Source organism: Cynoglossus semilaevis, chromosome 13 (assembly GCF_000523025.1).
Source record: "Cynoglossus semilaevis isolate Cse_v1.0 chromosome 13, Cse_v1.0, whole genome shotgun sequence".
Taxonomy (NCBI): domain Eukaryota; kingdom Metazoa; phylum Chordata; class Actinopteri; order Pleuronectiformes; family Cynoglossidae; genus Cynoglossus; species Cynoglossus semilaevis.
This window is the reverse complement of record NC_024319.1, coordinates 18255096-18281960: the sequence shown is the minus strand read 5'-3', so window position 1 is coordinate 18281960 and position 26865 is coordinate 18255096. Positions and strand designations below refer to the sequence as shown.

General features: G+C 39.3%; 1 protein-coding gene across 1 annotated transcript in view; it reads left to right on the top strand.

Moving 5' to 3' along the window:
* cdk14 (cyclin dependent kinase 14) overlaps positions 1 to 26865 on the top strand; it is a 94136-nt gene that overhangs the window by 57906 nt on the left and 9365 nt on the right. Inside the window, exons 8-12 of the mRNA XM_008324066.3 lie at positions 2528 to 2651; positions 11737 to 11860; positions 14529 to 14622; positions 23117 to 23180; positions 26529 to 26577. Of these exons, the coding sequence (XP_008322288.2) occupies positions 2528 to 2651; positions 11737 to 11860; positions 14529 to 14622; positions 23117 to 23180; positions 26529 to 26577 (455 nt within the window). The remainder of the gene's footprint in view (positions 1 to 2527; positions 2652 to 11736; positions 11861 to 14528; positions 14623 to 23116; positions 23181 to 26528; positions 26578 to 26865) is intronic.

Here is a 26865-nt window from a genome sequence, read left to right as displayed (position 1 = left end):
ACGGCTACATGCTTTTATTTTGAAGGGCAAAAAAGCAGACGTAGGAAAGAAAAAATGTAGAGAAATGAATGGTGACCCGAGGTTTTTTTATCCTGTTATTTAAGTTTATTAAAAAAACACCTGGTCCAGCAACAGCCACAAATCAGACTTGTTTTAATGTTTTAAATGTTTTAAAAAGATGGCAAAATTAAAGTAAAGTAAAATTAGCTCAGAGATCAGCACAGACAACAACCATGCATAAATTAACAATTTACATAATTAACACTAGCAGCAACAGGCTAACACAACTTGTCATTTTTCATTTGCTGCCTCTCCTGGTTATTCATTTTTGCTTTCACTTTTGTTCTTCGTCATTGTCCACTGGTAAATGGATCGGTCCAGAAATCCTCCTCACTCTGCCCAGAGCACGTTCAGCCAACGGTGGAGCAATGTTTGCCGTCAGAGCCAAAAACACGGCAATAAAAAAAGAGTTGTGTGATGTGTGAATTAAAGAGCTGAGTGGAGGAGAATACATGCCTCCTTTCCTCTGTCTTTCTCTCCTTTTATTTCCACACCATTGTGCTTCTTACAGTGTGAGCTCTTTTCAAATGGATGTTTGATATACATGAGTGAACACACATTCCCCATGCTAATTTCCCTGCTTCACACACTGACTGAGCCGTGGTGAAGCAAAGCACTGACCCGGTGAGTTTAGATGCCAGACAGCGCCGGTCTCTGATTGGATGTCACTGCACTTCAGTCGGCTTAATTGGACAGGAATGTAAGAGAGAAAAGGGAGAAGAATTTTAAGGGGGGAGTAAAAATTCCGCTCTCCATGCTTATTATTTGTTGATTGACATTTTTGTAGCAGATATCAAACGCAAAACAAAAATACTTTAGACTGGATTTTGTGCTGTTGGTTTGGGTTAATATGAAGATTTTGTTGAAAAGAAATTCTTAAAAACAACCAACAGCAGAAGATGCATTTCATTGTACCATGTAAATATATAAAATATAGACTGTACTTTACCGTGAAGTGCTAGACCAGTGGAGAACCACTGACCTGAATCATTAAAATCAACTTAAAAATGGCGTAAAGAATTCATTGCTTGTGGAAATTTTTACACATAATTAAAATTAAAATTGGAACAAAAATAAAACTAAACTAAATTAAATTAAAAGGGTTAATGTCCTTTCTGTTGGCAGAGTGAGAAAAATAAATGTATTAAAACAAAATGACCTCCCATAAAAATATGTTCAGGTGCCAAACATTGACCCAAAGATCATTTCCTGCTTTCAATAAAATAAATGATGTGCTTTGTGTTCATCACGCACTCGATGGTTCAAATAATTATCACATTGTTAAAGCTCCAGAGTGATGTGCTGAAATGGCACAAATGCTCTAGGAATCATTGATTTCTGCATCGGCACTTGCTTCAAATTTCATTGTTAACTGAATCTGTAGCTTCTGCAGTTTACCTTATATTTCAGTTTAAATCAGATGGAGTATGATAGCGGCCTGTGAAGCTCAGCTCTTTTATAATATACAGTTCAAAACTATCTAAATAAAACGCTGAGTGGAAAACCTGCGTACAAAAGAATAAACTTGCATTGATGATCACTTCAAAATGCAGGAAAGAACTTTCTTCTTTTCATGAGCGCCGACTGGAACTGGAAAGAAGCAATTTCTAGCAAGGGGTGAAAAAAATGTGCCCATGTATTTTAACCTTTCCCTCCATGAAGGTTCAGTGATTCCAACTTTTTTTTTCTGTCTTGCTGTCTTCCTGTCCCCTGATGTCAGCAGTCCTGCCTCGCTCCACGCAATCGATTTGCTGCCCTTCACGCCAAATACGAGCAGGGCAGCAGCTCTTCTTTTACACCTATTTTGCTGTCAACTCAAAGTCTTCTTTGACTCCTCGGACAAATCATCGCGACAGAGGGAACTTATATATTTTTAAACCAAGCAATTACAGATTAAAAAGAGTTAGAAGTCTGGATGCTGTACTTATATGAAGTGGTAGATGTGAACCATGAAGTAATGTTGGAATCTATATATCGTTACCATGTTCCATTAATCAATATTCAGTGGTGCAGGTGAAGAGGTCTGATGTTCACACATCTCTCAGTCAGACCACAGTAAAGTCACAGCTTAACTGATTACCGGGTTTCTCCATACGTCTCTTTATCTTTACTAAATCTACTGAAGTGGAAATATGTGAACATGGAAATGGGATGCTAATTATATGGTAATGTGTAAATTATCTGCAGCAGGATCCTCCTCCTCCTTATTTTGAAGCTCTTGGTTGATATTTCTTTAATACGTACTTGGCCTAAACCATTAAACCTACTGATCAAGGAACCTCCAAATATGTCACTGATTTTCTTTTGCAACATTTTTCCCAATTCCAAGAAGACTTTGCTTTATTTAAAGGGGACTAAAAGTGACTCGAGGATGCATCAGAATGCCAGAATAACAAAAAGTGAGTTACCTTTTTATAGATTTACGCCTCTAAAGCTGTACTTATTCCCCTTTTTTTCTGTTTTTCAGCTGTTCCTGTTCCAGTTACTTCGAGGCCTGTCCTACATTCACCAAAGGTACATCCTTCACCGCGACCTGAAACCACAGAATCTGCTCATCAGTGACACCGGGGAGCTCAAACTTGCAGATTTTGGTAAATATGCCCAACTCTCTGAGGGTCTGCAGATTCTGTATTGTTATTTGAACGATCTGGAAATGACTCCAAATCAGAATACAAGACTCCTACGGCAGCCTGGTAGGAGATGTATAAACCAGTTTGTCCAAAAAAATAAATAAGAAAAAAAAAAAGTTAAAACAGAAATTTTACCCAACGACAACCACCAGTCAGGTAGACAGCATGTAAGCACACAGGATTGGTTCATGTAAAAAGCCATTTCCTGCTTTTAGTGAAAATAGTGGGTAATAGTCCTGCCCTGGTAAATACAGGGGGGCTTATCAAGTGGATGAGTGAGTGAGTGAGTGAGTGTCTGATCAGAAGGTTCATTGTTCTCGGTGGCTGTGACTGTGTTCATTGTGCTGTTTACTGTAGCGTTGTCCTGTGTTTCTGCGAACCTTGTTCCGAGTTCCTGATTTTGAACACTTTAACTATCTTTTCAAATAAAAAAAATAACATTAGTTTCCTCATCATTTAATTTAAGATAATGCTAAATTGAGAGTTCCAAGTTGGGTTCTGTAATTTAAGATAATGCTAAATTGAGAGTGCTAAGTTGGGTTCTGTTACATTACATTGGATGTGAATTTTTATTCCATTGTATTTTTAGCCTTTAAAGTGCAGCAGTGTCGAACAATGAATACAAATTTAAGTGAACACCAGCAGAGGTTCCTGCTGCAGGGATATTATTTGTGCAGAAATGCTGTTAAAATATGTTAAATATTGGTGTGGTGGAAGTATCACTGACCAAAATATTCCCTTGTTTGTTTTAGTCTAACCTAGAAAAAAACATGTCTGTGTGTGCGTGAGAGTGAGTGAGTGTTAGAAACCTCTCCTGAGGTGGAAGCATATGGCTCTTGGCTCCACACTCAGTAAACACTGCAAACAGGGCTTGTCTGGCTTCCTGGGGGGGCAGACGGACAGAAACCCCAGCCTTCTGTACACAGCACCCATCCATCTATTCATCTATTCATCCAGCTCCTTTCTTGTAACCCTGTAAATATTTTTTCTCCACCCATTCATCTACTACAGCCCTCCCACCCCTCTGACCCTCTGCCTGGTGGAGCAGTCATTAATAATGCAAAACCTCTATTACTGTAGAAATATTACGTGGGGGAAGAAAAGATAAAGAGTGGAGGTACAATAATGGACAAAATAGTAAATGAACACAAACGAACCTCCCTGGATTATTAATCTGCCACTGGGGCGGCGCTCCTCAACAAACATGTAGAAAACACAGAATCCGCCTGAGGGATGCCAGATGACGAAAAGCACGGCAGCGGATTCTTGTGTGTGTGTGTGTCCGTGTGCATGCATGTGTGTATGCCCGTCTGTGTAGCCGCCAGTGCTCCCCGTGGTCCCAGGTCTTGGCAGCAGGAAAACTAACGGCTGACAGCTGAGGCCAGTAGCCATGGTGGAGTGGGATGGAGGCAGATGATTAACAAATGAAGAGCTGAGGGGTAAATGAGAGGTGGTGGTGGTGGTGGTGGTGGAGCGGCATCCGTGAAGCGTGGTTGGATGATGGATGCATAGAAATGAGACATGGTCCCTGGGAGAAAACCAAAAGTCTTTTCAAACTACTTCTCCTTGAAGTCAAGGTCAAGGATACGAGGACTCTCCAAACTTTCTTTGTTCCATGCCTGCAGAGAGTTGTCTTCACGTTAGGACGCCCTCATGGTGTTGTTTAAAAGGTTGAATGACACACAGAGAATATTGTAGAGGAGGGTTTTGAGATTTTCTTGCAGGTAGTGATGGGATACGTTGCACCTACAAGAAATTGATTTTCAAGGCTGTTGCTCGGATTCTCTCTAGAGCCATAACTCATGCCTGTGTTCTGTAGAATGTTACCAGTATCCAGTATCTGATATTTTTATAATTTGCTCAATTTTACAAGGTGTGTCAAGATATTGAAAATGATAGAATTTTTCATCTTGTTTTATAGCATTAATATTGTTGTGTTCTCTGAGCTTATTATTGTCTTTAGGTTGCTGCTTTGCCGTTGTCTGTTTCTGTTTTAGTGTATATTGGTCGGGCTTTTATAAGGAAAGCTACACATTCTTTAAATAATTACGAAATCTTCAAAGCACGAGGAATGTTCAACTAAACATTTTCATCAAACACAGAGAGAGCATTTATATGGTCAACAACCAAAGGGTAGAGAATATAAAAAAGCCAACGTTAGCACTTGATAGACGAGGACAAGTGTACGAAGTTACGAAGAATTCTGACTGGGTAGAAAAGGAGAGACAACCAAACAATATTCAGTGTAGTTTTACATTGTTTTTTATACGTGTCAGGTAAATCTACAGTGAAGACTGCACTTTCAAGGTTGCTCTCACAACAAAAATCATCCTAACTATGACAAAGGTTAGTTAATTTACATCTTTTCTTAGCATTTAAAAATGACATAATGTCACCACTTCTGGCCATGTACAGCCACTGCGAGAACATAACTTTTTTTAATCTCAAACATGGACTCATCAGTCCCCTTTTTTTTTTGTCTTTGATGCCCATTGATGTAGGGGTCCGATGATCCGTGAGAACATTCACCTTTTGACAAAATAATAGGAGGATGCAGACTGACCTATACATGCATGTAGCTCAGTTGTGTGTCATCAGGTGAGGCCTGGACGTACGACCTTCTGCCCGTGGGTACGATACAAATTCCTCAATTGGAATCTGTGTGTAAGGGCAGATACTGTATAATAAAAGCCTATTTAAATATATAAAAACTACATGGTTTTCTCTAGATGTAACCAGAGATATCTGTGTGTAACCAGTGTTAATACTGTAGTACCATGTGCCCATCAATTCAGACATGTTGGTGTTTTTCCTATGTCCACAGGTGAATCACTGTCCTCATAAACAAAATATAGTACTTATTAAAGACCAAGTCATAAAACAGTGGCAAATAATTGTATATCTGTGTTTATAGCACCACCTGCAGACAGGGAAGGTTTACCGATACTAACAGAAGATGTGTGCCTCATCTACTTTTGAGTTTATTACAAAGGCTTTTTTTATTTAAATAAATGGACAAAGTTAACAGGGCAGAGTGTGGCCTGACTTCCGTTCACTCTCCTAAGTTGAGAGTTGTCGAGGTTGTATATAATAAGTACCTGGGTCAACCATTAGCTGACTTAGCACTGACGGCTTGTTCTTCATCTGCTGTAGAGGTGGAGGTCCCTGTAACCCTGCTGCTGGTTTTGGAGTGGCTCCAGATTTTTCTCACTCTTTTCCTGCTCTTCTGCAGTTTTTCACTTTTTAACGACCTCCACAAACAAGCAACACTTAAATGAGAGTTTTAAAGGAGACCATGTGTTCTGTATCAACAGCACAACTAACTGAGGCCAACTTAGGTGCTGTGCTGGGAGTGATTTATATTATTGTATTTGCATAGTGATTCTGCGTGGGGCTATAATCTTCAAATTTACCACGCCATTAAACCTGAGGCAGAATGGAGCAACGAGGAAACTGTATCTACAGCTATAGGCTGTAATAAAGAGTGCTTTAAATAAACACTGGAGCACTTGACTTATTAGGGTCTATCAGATATTTCTGTTTATGATACCTCAGCACCTCTACAAATATAGTAGGGACTTGTTTACTTTTAAAAGATTGATATGCCATTTTAGTAGCACTTTTTAGGAGCTGGGTTTGGGCTGAATATACAGTACAAGCTCTTCACATAGCTGTGTACAACTTGTTTCCAAATTGCAAAAGGAGTAAGGTACAGTATTTCTGACAAGGTTAAGCAGAAAGTTTCAGTTTTTTAAGAGCCTTCGAAGACATTTTGAATGAAGTCATTGTTAATACAGTATCTGGATAATGGACATTCAACGATTGACTGGACAGTTGATATCTTTAGATTAGAGATGCTAAAATAGTTTTATAGTTTTGCAGTAAAGATGCCAAGTCACCACATCAACTCATTTTCTGTCTATTTGGTCGAGTGTACCTTAGCCAATAGGATGCAGGGTAGGGCAGACTCCACAGAAATACAATATTGATGAAACAGATTCTGATCAGATGAGGATAAAACACCTGAAGTCTGCCTTCTGAACGGGGGACTTAAACCCTGATGAGTCAAGAACAACACAAGTTTATGATTCCTTTATGGGACTTGAGGGATTGAATGAAAAAAGGTAGTTTAGTATTAGATGGCAGTCGATGCCGTCTTTAGCTGATGACTGTGTTTATTTTACGGGCTGTGGCTGCGCTGTAAAGTAACAGCTGCCCGGGATAATGATGTGTGAGGACTGAAGCAATGTGACAACGGTGTTGCAGGAATTTCTCAGGCATCTGGAGCAGATTGTTCACCGGGCCCTAGCGTACAGTTCCACTCCCAGTAACACTCGGACAATTGGAGCGGGGGTTTTTCTAACTGAGTTACACACCCAGACATTTGAAGCTTACCAAATATCTAGTAAATACTGTTATGTTTTTGTGTAACACTGTTTTTTTTTATTTAGCCTAACTTGAACCCAGGCTGAGCAAAACCACATTTGTTGATTTGTGTTTTGGTGCATGTATGTGTGTGCATGTGAGTAATGTCCCTTTTCTAATGCAGAGCTCATTACAGTCCACTTTGTGTTGGGAAATGAGCTGGGACAACAGCAGGTGGTCAAACAAGATGCACACACACACACACACAGAAAACAAAGCACACACTAAACCCTTTCTTAAAGCCAAACATGGTAATTGTTTTAAGCAGTGTTAAGTGCTGAATTTTGCTCAACTGAAGTTACTATAATTACCAAAAAATGAAGAAGCGCTCCCTCCACTGTTAGCTTTACAGTTTGTCCACGAGCTTCATTAGACATAAAAGCTGGGGGGCGGTAAATGCATGTTGCCCATGCAGTTTGCTCTTTTTAAACACACACCATCCTAGCCCACATCATTTCTTGGGACCGTACTGTACATAAGACATGATGGATGGTATGAATTTATTTTTCAATTGTCTGAAATCTTGGGAAGGTCATTTACACCAAAGGATATGTAGCCGTTCTGACAGGAGGCGCAGACACAAACAGGTGTTCTGACAAGTATCTGATGGGAATTTTTGGTTTACTGGTTTGGAAAATGATGAACCAATGAAAAATCCTTAGAGTGAAGAGGGGAGTTCAGGTGACAGGAGCAAAAAAACGACCTGTAGACGATGGGTTTATATCTAGAGATAAAGGAACAGACATTACAATAAAACTCATGACTTACAAGTCTAATGGAGTCTTAACAGACTGATGTGCATGTTTAATATCACTGGTCACTGGCAAAAAAAAAAGATTGCATCTACTGCTGCCAGTTATTAAGTGTGGCCTTTAAAGGATATGAAATGTTTGAAAAGGATATTAATAAAAATAAAAACCAAGCCTGAATTAATTGAAAACAGGATCAGAACAGTAATATAGCCATATTTTTGCTGATTTATGCATGTTGTCTGTGCTTTGTGGACATAATAAACCAATGTTCCTCATGTAATGTCTATTACATTATGATCACGCATCACTGAATCATGTATAAGAGTCAGTTTTAGGTGCTGAGGAAATGAGAATATAAGATATGAAATTAATTTGCATAAATTTTTAATTAGGGCTGTCTACATTAACACGGTGATCACGTTCATTAATATCTGAAGATCCATTTGATACAATTTGTAACGCATTATAACACATGGGCAGATGGTCTGCCCCTTTACTCAACCACTTATCACTAACCAGCATCTAACACACATTTGAAACACACCTTATTTGAACATGATGAAGCAACACAAAGTCGTATTTCTAGTGATTTACAGTAAAGCAGGTCGATGTTGCATGTAGAATTGCCATGTGTGGTCACTGTGTTTTAGATGGTGAAAAAATAAACCTCCCCATTAGTTTTAGGTTTTGTTGTTTTTCCCTGATTTTGTTGTGATTAATTCAACTCGATAATAACAATTTATAGCTTTGTTAACATCACTGCAGACTCTTATAACTATGCACTGTACATAGAGCAGTCAATAATTCACTGGTGCAGATTGATAAGACACCCAGTGGAATTTCAACAAGGAAAAACAGCGTAGACCTCGGAAGAGATTAGACTCACTTGATAAAAATGTATTAACGAACGTCTTTAGGCTACGAGTCTTTTAGTTTAAACTAATCTCTCAGTTTTAAAGATGGGTTAGCTTTCACTGCAAGGCCTCGTTTCTTCCATCTTTTAACACCGGGCTTAAATCTGCAACAGTAAAGTATGTTTTGATGCATGTTTTCTGGGTGTTGCCCATGAGTGCAAATGAGTTCAGAAGCTGCTTTTGTTTTCCCTGTGTGGAGAGATTTCAAACAGCATTAAAAAGCCTTCTGGCTCCTACTACCAATCTGCTGCATGGGAGAAATAGGGAAGGAGGAAGAGGAGGAGGAGTACAAGGGGAAGGAGGAAGAGAGGGAGGCAGATGCTACAAAAATGATGTTCAAAAGAACAGTGGGCTGTGATCCCTGGGGGGAAGAACCTATTTTAATCCTTCTCTCTATATATACCCGGTTGGTCCTGCTGCAGTATCCAGTCTAACTGTCCCACTGTAAAGTCTATTATCTGACACCTGTTGTAGTGTTGGATGGTGATGCATAATTGAATAGTGACCAGAAACCTGGACAGAGGGACAGGTCAGCTGTAATAGATCAAGGTTGATCTTTTGTTTTCTCTCTGTGTGTGTGTGTGTGTGAACATTAATCCATTGGTCAGGCCTTTGAAGTAGGACTGTCTGGTGTCTATACACTAGAGGGGTTTCCAGCTGAAAGATCAGATCAGTGCAGCTTTATTAACTCCAACACAAGGTACAGTAAAACCAACAGTCAGAGCAAATGGAAACACCGACGCAAAACAGCTACAGCACTTAATCTCTCTGTCTCTCCCACTGAGACAGTCTATTCAGTCACACACTATTCTTATTGTTGAAAAATGTTTATCAGCAACAAGAAGAGGAGGAGTTTGGGTTGATTATGAATAAATATTGCACATCATATACATATTTTTGTGGACTCACATCAGTTTGTCCTGAACCTGCATTAAGTGTCCAGTAACAGTGTGGCGTAGTGTTAAATACAGTGGAAAGACTTGAATGAGTTTGAGTACCTGGGGTAAGGTGAGTGCAGCAGATGACACTGTAGGAGGTTCAGAGTGTGTGGAGATCAGTGTCAACGCTGGTGTATGGTAGTAAGAAGTAAATGTGGGTGTTTGAGACTGTAGTGAGGTGTAAAGATAAGTGGAGCTCAGGAGGAGGTGGAGGCTGAGAATTCAGGAGTGGCAGGAAAGTATTTGATGGAGGTAAAGCACTTAGATGTTCATGGAGGAACCAAACAAAACGTGTAAAAAGCTGATAAAGAATAGTGTCCAGGAACAGAAAAGTGGCAGACATGACATGACAAGACATGCAGGCAATACATCGGTGTGTAAAAAATGTTTCTTAGGGAGGTACTGTGGTCCTAATTAGTTGTACTTCTTCAGAAAGAAACTATTTCAGAGCAATATATTATCAATACTTTCTGTGGTGAACATATGCTCTGTTTTTTTGTTTTTTGTTTAAACAATTGAGCTGAAATGGTTGTGCTTGTGGTTCAGTTGTTTCTTCATCTGGACTAGTTTCTTCTGCTATTGTCTCTTTAAATCACAAACAAGTCAGCCTCCTGCTACTGATATGATGAGTACATGTTGTCTTTGTTAACACCCCCACGTCCCACCCCCTGCATATACAGCCGCACAGAAGGAGTGCAGTGGAAATGATAGCCTCTCAGTGTGAGCTAAATGATGTCTATTCTCCTCTGTATCACTGAGTGGAAATTACAGAGCTTGGCCTTGATGGATGCTGGCTGGAACCACCTTCTCCTGTGGGTGTTGAGACACCAGGAAATGTTAAATGCTGCCCTCCTTCATCTCTTTTGTTCTTGCTCTTCCCCCTCTTCCTCCACACTCGGGGGACACGCAGCAGGGCAGGAAGTCTGCCTTCTTTCAAACTTAGCTTAAATGGTTTAATTAAGTCCTGCGACCACTTGGGAAGAGACAGAGGCGATGCCATCAGTCTCATTAAGGCTTGCAGCATCTGCACACTGCTCTACAATTAGCTGCCAAGGGAGACGGCAGATACGTACTTAACTAATCTGGTACCAAGGAGGTAAAAAGCCAGATTAGGGCCGAAGTTAAAGCCTGGAAAAGCCTGCGCAGTGAAAACACCCTGGACAATGTGAATTAATATTCAACACATTTAGCTGCCTTTACAAAGACGGATGTAGTGTAGAACCAGCAAAGGTCAGCGACTGCCTGGAACCAACTGAAAAATGATGTGTGATTAATTTAAAGGACCTTTGGTTTGCAGAGTCTGTTAACATCTCGGAGAATATTTTCGGAACCGTCAATGATTTCCGCTCACAGTTTGCATTTGTACAGGCTTCAAAGGAGTCTTAAAATCCAACTGTCCAAAGATATGTTGGTGCTGTTATGTAAAAAGGATTATGGCAGTGCAGTTTTCACTGGGATTAATGCAACATCACAAAGTAATTTAAAATGTATTAGAATAATTGGTTTTATTAAAGTGAATAGTTTTTTATTTTATTTTAATTTTAAATCTGTGTGTTTGTGTGTGTGTATTGGGGATTCAACTAATTGATAACATACATAACAGGACAAATTTTGTTATAGCCCAAAGAAAAGCAGACGGTTAATTTCCTCTTTCTCGATTCGAGGCTAATGTACTTTTTCAACATTTCTTTGTGCGTTGTAATGACCTAATGTTAGGCCCTCTAGGGGGCCACCAGAGCTAGAGTCAGGAAGACACCCAGAACCTAATTGTTCCTCAAATTACTAATTAATGTAAGAACAAAACTAATGAGGTGTGTACTTGTATTTGTCAGTACTTCTTCTACTACCATGTCTATGGATGTCAAGAGAAAGAATGTAGTTTAACTTTTTCTAACATTGTTAACGTGTACTGGTCTGAGGGTTAGTGCAGGTTTAGATGACATTAAAGAAATCATTTATTACCATTAGATGTTGTGCTCCGCTCTAACACACTCCTGCTGTGTCCTCTTTCTTTCAGGTCTGGCCAGAGCCAAGTCAGTCCCCAGCCATACTTACTCCAATGAGGTCGTGACCCTGTGGTATCGACCTCCAGACGTCCTGCTGGGATCCACAGACTACTCCACCTGTTTGGACATCATGGGGCTTTTAATAAAGCTGCAGCAGAGAAACAAAAGAATGACAGATCAACATCAACAAGATTGAGATCATTTATTAGATATGTGCAAAACATTATTTGTTGTTATTTAGGCAAATTATCACAGGACACATTTTTAATGTGCATCACTGGATATTTGTTGTTTGTGAGCAGCAGAGATTTTCGATGCATACCACACGTGTGCGCTCAGCCAGGTCTGCAGCCACCAGGAGGCTTCATTAAGTGTCTGCCAGCAAACAAGCCAGTATTTACTGAGACTCATTTACTGAGCTAAAAGTCATCACACGCAGCTGCTCCTCCCCACTCTGTGCCGCAGCACCTCTAACACTCTGTAATTACAATTAGAGAAGCATTAAGGGTGTAAAATGGAAACTACAAAACGGGCGTCAATCTGAACATCCAGAAATTCACTCACTTTGTGCTACATGCTACGACCGAGAACAAATAATCAATAATTTGCTCCAATCCATCAGGGACCACCCTGGATGGCCTACATACCCTCAACACAACCCAATATAGATGTATCCATAAAAGTGTTAAGCATTCTTACTAATTTTAGCAACTATTTCTGCACTTATTTCTTTCACTTTCTATTTTGTCCCTTTTTTGGCTAAACCTTCCCTTAACATTGACCAATGCTAACTTAAAAAGCTAACTTTGCTGTTTTTTATTGTTGACTTCTATATTTTTGAATTAGCACAGTCTTTTGAAATATGTTTACTATTAATTTACTTTTTTATGGCTAGATTTGTTTTTTTTTGTTTTTGTTTTTTTGTCACCTCTGCTAGCTTTTTGATGAATTGTAATAGCCACTCTGCCAGGCTATTTTTACAAATTTTACTAGGTTAAATATGAAAAAACTTAAAACTCCTCTCCCTTAATTAAAAAACTCATACACAATTACACAAGCCAATTTTATTCTTTGAAGGTCATTTTCTTGAATTTTACAGCGTCTCACTGTTCCGAATAATTGCAATTTTCTGGTCTTGAAAATCACATGTCACATTTGAGCACACAAAGTTTGACTTTGACTTTTCAAGTTCTGGTACATGTGTGGTATTGGGGTTATGTTTTGGGGTTTTTTATTTTATAAAATAATTAAATAACGTATATATTTAATTATATATTATTATATTATATATATATTTAACGTTTTCGAACTGTATAAAACTTTTCAAGGATTTGTGACTGTTCCAAGCACTCACTCAAACCCTGTATTTAAATGAAAATCCTTGTCCATGTAAAATGCAGCACACTAACATCAGGCATGGTTAGTTTTTAACAGTGCCACAGTTGAAGAGTGTAAAACACTTAAGTGCACAATGGATTCCAGTTCAATGTGCTGAGTTCACAGCTGTGTCACAGAGATCGGGGGAATTTTTTTTTATATTATTTAAAGCACTGGCATTGAAATGAAAAGAATGTAAGAGTTCACTTGAGGTTAAAGGTTACACATCCTGTTGGTCTTTATGTCCCCTGTGCTCTCTCGCTCTTTCTCTCTCTCTCTCTCTCTCTCATCACATTTCTAGTGTTTCAGCTCAGGGAGAAAGTGTGCACATAGTGAGAATAGTGTGTCAAGAAACAGAGATACTTTTTACAAAGGAAATTAGGTGTACACCCACACCCACACGAGCACACACTCCGACCATTTCCACTGTAACAACTCCACAATGGATTGTAACCTACATTCACTCACTGAGTTTTAACCAGGTGCACGTGATTTCCATCTGGCCTTTATTTCCCAAGGAAGTCATGTGTTGATATTTAAACCTCTTTCCGAAGCTGCGAACACACAGTGGGTCAGTAAGCGGCACTTGAACTCGTGCTGACATGATTAATGTCAAGAGTTTGTAAATTGAGACAAAGTTTTTCTCCACTTTTGGTTCCTGAAATAGAGGAAAAGCTGTAAAACTTTAATGCTTTGTGGTAAAATTTGTTATGCAAGGAATGTCTTCACATTGATTTTTACAGCTCTGCCACAACCAAACTATTAACACGCCCCTCGGGACAGTAATAGCTCATTAATACACAATTTATTGGCCATAAAAGAAATGAATCATGGTTAAACATCAACTTGCACTTGAGAAATTATAATTAACGGAGCAATTCATCAGTGGAATTGGCAATACGTTCATCAACGGATTTCCACAAAAGCCACAGATTTTTAAGCCAGGTTGGTGGCCGTCAGTGGTACTGCATTTTGAAAAGCCATAGAATGACTTATTTTGAAGAAGAGAATATAAATATGGATTAATATGGATGGAAATCATCAATACATGTTAAATGTTATTTAATCATTCATTGTTATTATTTTGGTTTACACTGAGAAGTTTATAGCAATCCTACAGAACATGAACTCAAAATGGCTTGTTATACTGTAATCTTCTAATGAATTTTTTCCCAATAATAAATAATCCCAAAAAGAAAATACATTTTATTTTTACATTTTAGCTTGTCAGCTATGGCTAAAATAATAAAAACATTATGCTTTGTTTTTAAAATAAATTTAAATTTTATTTATTTGTTAAAAAATAAAACATCCTTTATGTAACCCACTGGCTTTTTTTTCTCTTCTCCTAAATTAGTGAGATGCTTTTGTTAAGACAGAATTAAACAGACAGCCTTACAGTATTATGTGTCCTTGTTTTTTCTAGGGGAGTGGGCTGCATTTTCATTGAGATGATCCAAGGAGTGGCTGCCTTTCCGGGAATGAAGGACATCCAGGACCAGCTGGAAAGGATATTCTTGGTGAGTCACGAATGATGCAACGTAGCTGTGTTTGTGTGTGCTGCTGGTGGACTGATGTAGAAAATGTCCAACACACAGAGAAGTCAATAAGCAAACACTATTCTACAAACACAAGTTCTATTACTGGTAATAAAATATTGGCTTTTTTGTATAATCATCTTTCCTCAAATAATAAAGCGAAAAATAATGAACATGTTAAGGCAGATGTAGGTTAAGTTGTTCCAATGGGACACAGCCGTTTTTAAATGAGACCCTCAAGTCAAGTGAGGTCTGAAGAATCATTTACTCATCTAATCTGCTGTCCCCCCACAATAATCACCCCCCTAAATTCTTCAGTGGAGCAGAGACATAATGGATTTAAATTCACAGGCTGGTGGAGTCTGAATAATTAATTTAGAAATTACATGGATGAGACTACGATCAGAGTTTTGACCAGAGATGGGGTTGTGGGTGGAGACGAAGCGTGTTTGGCCCCTGGCGTCGAGGGCTGGAGATACAGATTATGGAAGAGGAATGGAGGGATGAGTAGAGGTGAAGGAGGCCCTTCAGGCAGGGAATCAGTCACAACGAATGGAAAACTGGGAGAAAAAGAGGAGGAGAAGGATGAAGCAGAAAAAATACCTTTCATCGATTGTCTGTTAATGTAGAAAAAAGAAAAGCGAGGGACTTCCTGCACAGTTTTACAAGAGCCTGCAGCACTCAGTGATCCCAGCCCCTCCTCAGAAGGAGACACACCATGGCACTGAGAGGAAGATGAGGAGCTCAGCGGTGGGATGGCCTCTGGCCAGACTCACAATGAGGCTCAGCTGCACACTTCTTCCCTGCTGAGGCCTTCCAGATTTTTTTGTTTTTTTTGTTTTTCAGGAACAATTACATTTCAGAGAAAAAAAATGCGTTGTTGATGTGACAAGAGTGCACAAACAACTTATGAATAATATTTCATATTTAAAAAACAAAAGATTTCTTCCAGAGTGGTAAACAACATTAATTAGGAAAATTTGAATGGACTCCTCTGTTGTATTATAACATGTGTTCCAGTCCATCGAGGTAGGAATCGTCTTGAAACATGTTTATTTTTTCTTTGTTACTGGAAAAGTGTTAAAGAATAAGTAATTAGAATAAGTGATTATTTGATTCTTGAGTACAGTGTACTTATTATGTCCTATTGAGTTTTTTTTAAAAAATATATTAAATGCCCAGAATATGTGAGCTGTACAATAAAGGATAAAGACTGGAACGACATTAGTAAGAGATCATTGTTCACTGGAGAGTGATCAGTCTTCGTCCACCTCTTGTATACATATACTTTTAGTCATAACAAATGATATTGCTTCATTTTACGCAATGTACCCTAAATAGTTTATTTTCTACCATTAGGGTCAGTGTCTGAATAATGTAAGGTACCCTAAAAAAACAAGGAGGCGACAGATTTGTTTTTTATTCATTAATTAGTATTGATATTTTATGAGAGTAATCGATACATGTGTGCGTATCGATATATTGATAACACAGAATCGGTACTTACCTCACTAATGTATAGCGACTTGGAGATGTGGATTTATGTACTACATAGGAAATGTATTCAATTGAGTAAAAGCACTGACCACTAAATATTATGGTGAAGAAGTGAGATTGATTTTCTCACATTTTAATATCCAGAGCTATTTTGGTCTGTGGAATTGGTGTCTGTACCCTTGAATGCAATTAATTTGTAAGAAGACTCCAACCCCTCTGTTTATCCCGAGTTCTACGGCCTTAAATATAAAGTAGCAAGCTGTGTCTGTTTTCCATCCAAATCACAGCCTGTGTTTGTGTATTCAGCTGTCAAGTGGAGGTTAAAGACAGCTGAATATGGAAATGGCCAGAGATGCAGCTCAGCAACCGCTTCTGTGTGATTGCGAAAAACAGGTCTACCTGTCAGAAACGGACTGATGTTGACATTTCCATTCCGGCAGCTGCTGATGCTCATGCTGCTGCTGCTGCTGCTGCTGCGTGTCAGTCAGACAGGTCAGAGTTTGGATGCACACCCTCAGAGATTCATGTGAAGGCCACTATCAATGAATTATGCAGAGTCAGAGGCTTCTCAAAGGCCAGATTGTTTGAAGAGAGGAAGGGAAAGGTCAGACTCCATCACTGTTAGAGAGGCACCTTCCAGTGGTTTGGTCGGTGCATCAACAAAACGTCTGCACAGATGGACATCTGGAGGGAGGTTTTTTTTTTTTTTTAGCTCCCAATGAAATGGAACTTTTGCAGTAATGCAGAACAATGACAGGTCTGTTAAAGAGCGTCAGGCTCAATAATGACGTGGACACAGCACTGTATAAATACAGTTTTGATAGAAAATAAATACATCAGCTGGATTGTTTTCCTTTTCAATATAAAAATATAACAGGCAAGTGCAAATGTAATTATTAATTTAGACGTTAGAAACTAAAAGGTAGCCATAAAAGTTGAATAACATAGGGATTCAATTTGAATATTAGTTTACTTTACATTGAAGTTTTCCCCATACCAGTTAGCTAAGACTACCTGAGTAAATACAGTAACTAAAGAAAGGTTTCCGTGGAGATTTTTTCAGTGCTACCACTGGTTACTGTAACAAAAGTGTTAGTAGGTGAATAAACCTTCACCTTTTTACCCTGTTGTTGTGCTGAGCTCGTTCGTATGGACGAGCTGCCACTGTGTTGTGTTATGTATTTAAATTATCCAGTTTAAATTGTAAAGAGTTGAGTTTATGCTCAGTGGTTTGTGTGTCTCTGTCCAAATATTTTAAAAACGTCTTTGGGAATTAAAGGGATGAAGTGTGAGGCCTCACTCTGCGCAGCTGGGAAACTAGCTGTCAGCACACAGAGGATTATGTCCACTGGAGGGACTGGGATGAATATGGACAGATCTGTCTGCAGGAAATAGCCCCGTCCTGCAGACACATCAGTGTGGTTTGGGTGTCTGGGGTATCAACCAGATTTCCTCACGACTTGCAATTCACACCAAAAGCATTAGCAATGTGATTAAAAGCTAATGTGATCGTTATAATCTGATTATGATAATGTGTTGCTGAATCTCTGATGGTAGCATTTTGCCTATAAGGACAGTCTCTGTTTCACTGACACATACTCTGACAACTTTAATTACATTCTTCAGCGAGTTTTCTTTGACTCAAAGAAAATTAATTTTCCAACAGTTCCCAAAAGATACCGTGCGGAGATGTTTGACATGGTGGCAGCCAACATGACAGGTAGAACCGCGCTCACTGGGAGCACACAAGGACACGGGTGTTGTCTCTTTACGTTTAATAAACAAAGGCAAATGTCACCAATCTTATGCAAAATAATCAGTAAATTTACTGACAGTGACACAGGTGAGGGAGAAGAAACACAACACTGACATGTCGGCTCCATGCTGCCGTCCATTTCTCTTATTTTTCTCAAAATAAGACCACAACTTACAAACCAGAACATAGTGTTCTGTAGAGGACCTGTTTGGCTTCTAGGGGGCAGCACTTGGATAGCTTTCTACACTAGGAGCCTAGATACAGATTGGTTGTATGATACAACAAAAGCCACATCCAGGGATGCTGGCCATCACTGAGAGTCAATGGGTAGTGGGTGTTTGGAAGCAAGGCGATCAGACCAACAGTTCCAGAGGTACTGTTCCAGAGGCAGAAAGATCTTTTTATTAACAAAATGCATGGTGTTGTTTTTAAACGGCGATGATATCCTATAATTACCAATTTCCTTCATTTGTTTGTTTAATTTTTCTTTAATTCCATTGTTTTAGTTTTTTCATTTTTACCATTTGCTTTTATCATGTGTGGTTAGCAGCTAGCCAACTAGCAAGCTGCACATGGTATGATTAAAACTAGGAACATTTTTAATGTAACAAGTTAACGTTAATAAATTCTATAAAGTAAGCTGAAATGACTGGAACTCATATTAGGAGTTCTGATGGGTAGTCAGATCAGGGGTAGTAGGCGATCATGTACTGTGGTAAAAAAACAACAACTGATTTCACTAAACATGTTACACCTTTTACACGTTCCACTACACAGAGGGTGGTTACTGAAAAGATCCTTGACTTACACAACTCATTAAGACTCCTTCTCTTGATACACAGCGACACACACAACTCTCAACATACATAATCTTTAACCTTCTTCAGACTTTAATCAAAATATGTCTTTTTATGCTTTTTACCAAAGTCTAAAGCAGTTTCTCTCTGTGGTGTTTATGAAACCATATCTGGACAGTTGTTGGCATTCTTTGTTGAAATCCTCCAGTTCTGTGCACAGACCAGTCTGTCTGTTCCTGGTATGTAGTGTCGGCCGGTGCCTGTGTGAGTCGCTCGTCTCTCAGGAAAGAACTGGAGGCCGTGGGGGAGATAAATAATGCAATTTCAACAACAGCCGCTGTGTCTGTGACATGACCATCCGTCTCCTGTGAGCCACACAGCACAGTCGGGGCTTACTGAACGCATTCCAGGCGCGCTCGGTGGGAGACAGCTGATCCAGTCCGCTCTGGTTCGGATGCATCTGACCCCTGCCTGGAGGTGACCCTAATCTGGCCTACTGTGAAGGGAGAAATAGAAAGAATTGAGAGGAATTGGGGTTTTGGAGGAGCAGAGGGGACGAAGGCTGAATAGTCTGCAGGACAAATTCCAGAAATACATTGTGAGTGTGGATAAGACACGGAGGGATACAGAGAAATGGACATGTTGTCAAAGTTCAACTTTAATGTCAGCTGAAAGAAGCTCCACAGAAGTCGTTGTTGGAATTCTTTGATATAATTTGGTCTTTTTTCTACTAATGTCACTACATTGCTGTAGCAGCTAACTCTGTGATGTGTGATTTGACTTTGAATTGAACATTTCTCATCCCTGAGGACACAGTCTCAGCTGAACCAATTTTATGTCAATGATTTTGACTATCATTTCTTCACTGACTTGAACTCACCTTGAATTTTTTCTCATATTCTTCCATTTGAAATGACATTTCTGACAATGTTTCACAGCAGATTCCCCTAGACATGTCATAAGTGGCAGTGACTCCTTTGGGTTTGGACTAGAACACGGAAACTCCGGTCATTATTCTAGATTCTGACTCAAACCCTTTCCCATTGGACTGAAGTTGATGTTTTTATTTATGGCTCAAATTCTTTAAAAGTTAAAAAGGTTACGTCAAAACATAACATTTCTTATAAAGAATCTTGGACTAAATATTATTTTTTAAGCCTTGGACATGAACTTGAAAATGCTGTTTACTTGATTATGTTATGACCTTTGACTCTGATATGATGTTAATTTTTACTCAAGACTCAACTTGGACTCAACCCTTTTTACTTTTTTTTACGGTGGAACTTAACTTTCTTCAGTACCTGGCAGTTCTACAATGACGTTGTTGTAGCTGCCTTAGTCGTTCAAAGACACAGAAACAACTGGTTTAATTATATTTCTTTTTCTTTCTTGTCCCTTTGATTCACTCTGGAGTCGGCTAAGAAACTGAATTTTTGAAGTGGTCTCCTCAGATGACCTTTCCAAATCTCTGGGCATCTCCTCTCCTGTGGACAGACAATAATGTCTGACCTTCACGTGTCTTTGATCTTGTTTGTGTTTCTGTAGAGTACTGAAAGAAGGATCCGTCCATCCATCCATCCATCTATTTCTATCTATGTATCTGTCCACTGTGATGGACCTTTGAAGGTCCAGACTAATAGTTGGAGAACCCCCAGTTAAAGTTTTCTTTGTTGAGGTCATAGCCACAAATTCATGTCTGTCTGTCTGACTGGGTGGATGGGTGGGTGGGTGGTCTGTAATATATATGGTGGAGGTGGGATTCAGGAGGTCCGAGTTTGTTTACCTAACAGAATGTGTACGCAGAGCTCAGAGTGGTGACCTTTGACCTTTGCCTTAAATCGTCCTGTGACAGCACTTTCTCCTCCTGACCTTTTCATTACTGCGGTTTTCTTGCTTTTCCAAACCAACCTTCAAAGATATGTCTGATGTAGAGTGGGTTTTCAGAAAAGGAAAAAGAAAGGCATTTGGCTTCAATTAGGGATTAAAGGATCTGAAATGGCTTTTCTTCTGACCAAAATGTTTCTGCAGTTTTTTTTTTCTGGCTACTAAAGTATCCCAGAGCAGCAAGATGGCCCATCAACTGCTCTTCATATGGCCTATAACCTTGATTAAATAAATATTCTGCCTCATACCTACATGGAGGTTAATGCCAAATGCAGACTTCATGAATTTCAAATATCCAAATGGCTTCCACTTTCACCTAAAAGCTGCGAGGCAGCCATCGTGAAGCTCTCAGTGATGCTGTTACCTTTATGGCCCCTCAGCTGTTGTGCTGCTCCCGACCATTTTTCTTGTCTGATGTCCTTATAAAGACTGTGACAGTCTCACACACAGTCCCAAAGTCTCCCCTCACCTCCCGCATCCTCTCCTCACTTCAGAGAGCACCGAATGGTTCCATCAATAATACAGGCTCTGTTGAACAGATAGAGATCCACTCTCCTGATCGCACTTTTCCCCAACACTGTAGAAACCCTTCATTTTTCTCTGCTCCAGTCTGTCCAGAATTACCAGAGGGGGATTCACCTGTCCAGTTATTACTGTCTCCGTGAAGGATCCGTTTTGTTGTGGGCTCAGCACATCAAAAGTTTAACCGTCAAATATGTTTGGTAGAACACATTTTGGTAAGAGGCATCTTTGTTAAATTAGAACATGCAAATCATAGAATTTACTATTCTACCATCCATGAAGGCTACACATTTCGCACAATTTGTAATGCTTTTTTTTTTTTAATCTTCCCAAAATGTAAGGTACCTCCTCAAGTGACCCCGGTGACCCCGTCGTACCACCTATTCATTATTACACTGCAGTGAACTAAAAAAAATAGTGTTATGTTACTGTATGTGCACTGAGAGCTGCATTTGCGATTAATATAAGGCAAGTCCCGGTTTATTTGCTCCCTGGACTTTTACTGCCATCTGCTGGTAGATCTAAGGCATTACAACAACTATGAAGAACAGTTGCGTCAGTACATGTTTACGTTCTACAGTCAACACATTAAACAAACACCTGACTGACCTACATTCCTTTTGTTGCTGGTAGTTTATTTCAAACAGTGTGTTTACATACACACTCTCAACCACATCACGTTATCTTTTGTGTTTTCTTATGTCTTCCACAATGTGTAATTAAAGTTTAGTTAAGTTCGATCTTTTGTCATGTGCTGGGCCACCGATGGTGTTTAGTCAGCTGTTATACACAGTAACACACAGACAGTAATGAGGTCAATGCTTGTGGAAAGAGACGGACCTAAAATAGGTTTATAATCACAGGACGTCCAACCGTCTGGTTTCTCTGCTGTGGAAACACCAACTGTGTTTCTCTAAACATTTTCCTCCGGGATAATCATCCGTCTCTGAGCTGTGACACCAAGTCATATCATCTATGCCACACATGAGCACACAGTTTGGACCCTCAGCCAAACTGAGGAAATAACTGGCATTTATTTGTTAGATTAATAAATTGAATGACTAACTTTGGGCAATTGTTGTCTTTGGTGAACATTTCAATTTTTTTAAAAATAAAATGGCTGCCTGAACTGAATTGTTTACCTTGAAGTTTCCTTTAGGACTAATCTTTGCGTAGTTTTGCAAAATTTCCACAAATTCAAATCCATTTTCGATCAACCATCATCATTGTGCATTGTTCCTGTCATCATTTTTGAGCAATTATGTCCAGAATTGCCTTTTTTAAACAATTTAACCCTCTTCTATTTTAGGAGTTTTTGAAACATTAGAAGATAAAATGTTGGATAGTTTTAGTTTAGAGGTTGAGACATTTTTTTTCTTATACATTATCATTTATCAAAGAAGCTGAAATATTTTGTAAAACTATGTCAGATCCGGGTGGCCTGCAATCTATTACTTTGTACTTTCAACAAAACCATTTGTAAAATATGCCTGAGCTGTTTCTCTGCTGTAGGATTTAATGGTCAGCTGAGGGACGATTGCTCAATCTGGAAACTATTATCCTAGCTCTGCTGTGATGGATCATGTTGAAGGCATGTCCGCTGCTCTGGGTTTTGTCATCATAAACCCAGACTACGTGCCGGAGAAACCTGCCAACATTTCCATAAAAGATGGAATTGTTAAAAGTTCTGACTAAACAAGATCGTTTTTTTTGTGTGTGTGTGGTAATTTTTCCAGTTATAAAACAAGAACCTGGAACAGTGTAAAAATATTAAACTAGTGTTTCACAAGAAACAAGTACGGTTTTATGTGACATTTTGTCTAAGTTTAGATAAGGAGTGGTGACCAGATGTTGAATTGAAAAATTAAAGAAACAGTAAAGGGTTATTTCAAAAATTGTTTTTCTTTATTTTGCACAGAAAATGCTGGTGTTTGCATAATGACTTACAAAATATACGTATATGTTGCCAAAATATGTTACAACATGTTTTGAGCTGATTTTTATGTATTTTGTTTTTTAGGTCCTTGGCACCCCCTCAGAAGAAACCTGGCCCAGTGTTACCTCCCTGCCTCACTTTAAACCAGGTGAAACCAAGTGTCGTGCACATTCAGCAGAAAGTTCCAACCTTGTTTTTTGCGCAAAATATAGCCTTGCTTACGAAGATCTCACCTTTGACCCTCCTTTTATCCCATATCTTGAAATGAACTCTGTACTAGTGAACCTGATCTGAAGGTTAACTTCTAAGTCTTACCTTGACATGTTTGTTGGAGTGTTTCTGATTTAAAAAATGCCCAAAAAAGTCAAACAAAAAACTTAAAATAAGTTATTTAGTAGAAAAGCTTGAAATATTTTCACTTGTGTAGGTTACATGCTGCCACCTGCTGTCAAGTCTGGGTTTAACTTCTGCTGGATACAGCAGCTTTTGAGATTTTCTCTCGTTACTGAACCACAACAATACATTTGACAACAGCAGTGTAGATCTGTCTGTCTGTCTGTATAGTGTTTACAGAGTGTTTATTACAAACACAAAAACCTTTAACAGTCAGTAGTCTAAGCATCATGTGTCGCCATAGGGACAGAGTCTGTGCTGCCTCAGGATCAGAGTCTGTGGGTTGGGGAGGGTCGCTGCTCTGCCACTGTAGCTGTGCCCTCTGGGAACTCATTAGGGTATTTTACAGGCAACATGAATAGAGACTGCAGATTAGTGTCGCAGCTGACGGAGGGGAGACGTGGAGGAGAGGGGAGGGGGACAGGACATGATGGGCCTTAAAGAGCATCAGAGTAATGGTGTGAGGCCAGTAAGGCACCACTGAGCCGAGGACAGCAGCCTCCCATCTCCAGTGGCCAATTAGGGACAGACTGTTGTGACCCCTCTGGTCACACATGGACACAACACATACAAATGTAATCTGTGGTGTTGCAGCCAGGGCCACAGTTGGCTCTTGTTAGCCTCTAGCATGGTGTGTGGAACAGCTGTGCAGCGGATATGCACACACACACACACACACACACAGGCATGCATACTTCCTCAGCCTGCCTCTGAGCATTACATTTGTTAATATAATGTCAACAGTGTCATTGGTATGGCTGTGGTGGTTCAAAAAGAGAAAGAGAGGAGATGGTGATTAAATGCCACCACACTCCAGCATGTGTGAAGTCTCACAGTGCATTTACATTAAAAATAATGTTCTCAAAAAGAAGTACCAAACTAGCAGCCCGTTGGCTGCATGTGATCCACCAACCTACTAATGTGGGTCTCTCTGCATGGCCCTGGAAGCAATGTAATTAAACTATAGAATTCTGTAGTGATGTTCCTTTGAAAACAGCAATATTATCACAACTGAATACTTTTCTGTCTTCATATAAAAAGAACACATCCATTAAGATCCTTAACACTTCCTGTTCCTCCTGCCCGCACGCTCCATCTCCAGAATCCTTGGTCCAGTTTCCATCATCTCTCCTCAGCACTTATTCAAACCTTTATTGACTTTTTCTCTCCTGCTATGTATCTCCAAAACATTTTTTTATCATTAGTAGTAAATCCTCTCCATCCTTGTCACTGTCGATGAAAATCTCAGCATCCTCCACTCTGACTCTATCATTCATATCGTCACAAATGATCATTGTCATTTTCATTCAGCTGTGACATTAATACGAGTTGACCTATTTTATTTAATGCTGGTACAACTCTATATGGTGAACACTGCTGGGATTATTTTTATAATCTCAGCGAAATTCGTTGGCACTTTAGTTGATGTTCCAGTTGTTTAGTTGAAGCAGGAGAGAGATTTGATCTTTTTAATGTATGGCATCAATATTATTCAACCTTAAGGTGCAAAGGAAAATAGATGAGTCTTTTAATATTATCAGCAGCTCCGTCCAGACAGTCCGAGAGACATTGTCTGTTTGTGAGCAGCAGATGGCAGTAACATAAAAGTAAAGAATTCTCAAAGCACAGAATGGAACTCTTGCAGAATCCAGTTTTTGCATGTGGTTCATCACATTTGGACTTCCACACGCACAACAATTTCCATCTTTCTATTTTTTTTTTTTTGTTAGACCCTGCGATTCCTCATTTAGGTTTGGATCTTAGACATTGTAATGTGGCTGGACCTCACAGTGGAAACTTTTTTTTATGTGGTCGGAAAAGGAACTACAGATAACTTGCTGACTACCAGACATATTATTATCAAATTTAATATTCAAATGTTTGGTTTGTAACTGGAATGAAGGCTCCAACTGTTATATGTTTCTGTGGCGATTCATCAGACAAACTAGTGGAAATAAATCACTGTTGTGTTTCAACTGTTGCTAACTAGACATATTATGTGTTATGTTTGCAAAAAAAGTTACCAGAAAGATTAAACTTGTCATAACTTGATGAGCACAGGTAACCATTAACCTAAATATACTGTAAAATAAGCTTAGAAATATTTTTTTTAAATTACGAGTTGGCCCGTATGACTAAAATATATTTGAACTATACATTTTATCAATATTGATATTGATTTAGAAGAAATTAAAACAATTTTAAAGAATAGCCACAAAATATTGACTATAATTACTGTATTCAATTATACTGTAATGGCAGCTTAAAAGTTAACATTACATAATTTAAAATAGTCAAGAGACTATAAATAAATGGCAGACTATCAAACCCTGAAAACTCAAACATTAGTTGGTAAACAAGCTACATTTCTTTAGCAAGTAGCTTTAATTAAGGACCTTGTTAAACCTATTATTAAAAAAATTAATACATTCTAGAACTTATATGAGTGCAATGACTATTGATGCTTGGATAATATAATATAATATAATATAATATAATATAATATAATGCTGGAAGTCACGTGGGTACTCGGGTTGGCAGTTTCCACTGGTACCAAGGGCCCTGTGGTCAGACCAGACCAGTTCTGGCGCTGTACTGGTTCACCGTAGCCTCTGTCTCAGAGCTGTGGAGCTGGAAGTCGACACTGACAGACAGTTGGGTGGTTGGCTCACAGGATTAGTCTGGCAGTGTAAAATGGTGGCCTTACACACTGGGTGGTTAGTTGGCTCACTGGAAACAGGTCAGTTGGCAGCACCGTCTGTGACAGCCTGTCCTCACGGCAGCTTTTGGCCAGTAGAGCAGAGCAGCACGATAAACATAGCTGTGTCAATATGGAGAAAGACACTCACACAAACACCTCAGAAAAGTCAGGCAATTCGTTGTGGTTAAACAATACACACCTGGGTAGATTTTTTTTTTCATTTTCTAAACCCATCACATCAGTGTTGTTGTTTGGTTTTGTTTTTATTTTGCAGCACCAACAACAGTTGACTGTGCTGCAAAGAAACCTGAAAACCTGTGTTGTTTGTGAATGTATACATATATATGTTATACAGTTGACAGGCGGTGCTCACACTCCTAATCCTTTCTTTTCTCTCCACAGAACGCTTCACAGTGTACAGTGCGAAAAAGCTGAGACAAGCATGGAACAAGTGAGTTGTAGCCAGCGACCTCCCGCCTGTGAGTCTGTCTGTGTCATAGTTACACTGTGACTCCTCTGTTCAATTAGGTCACAGGACATGGCGTACATCCGTGGTCCTTACAGTTTCATACACACACCAGTATCGAAGGGTCACATGTCCCCTTGGACGGTGAACGTGCCGGGCACTCCACGCACTTTATTCAGCTCACATTTGCGTTTTACTTACACGCCTGCTTCCTGCAGAGCATAAATAAGACTCTTCAGTCTGCAACATGAGGTGGTGCAGTGGGCAGGAAAA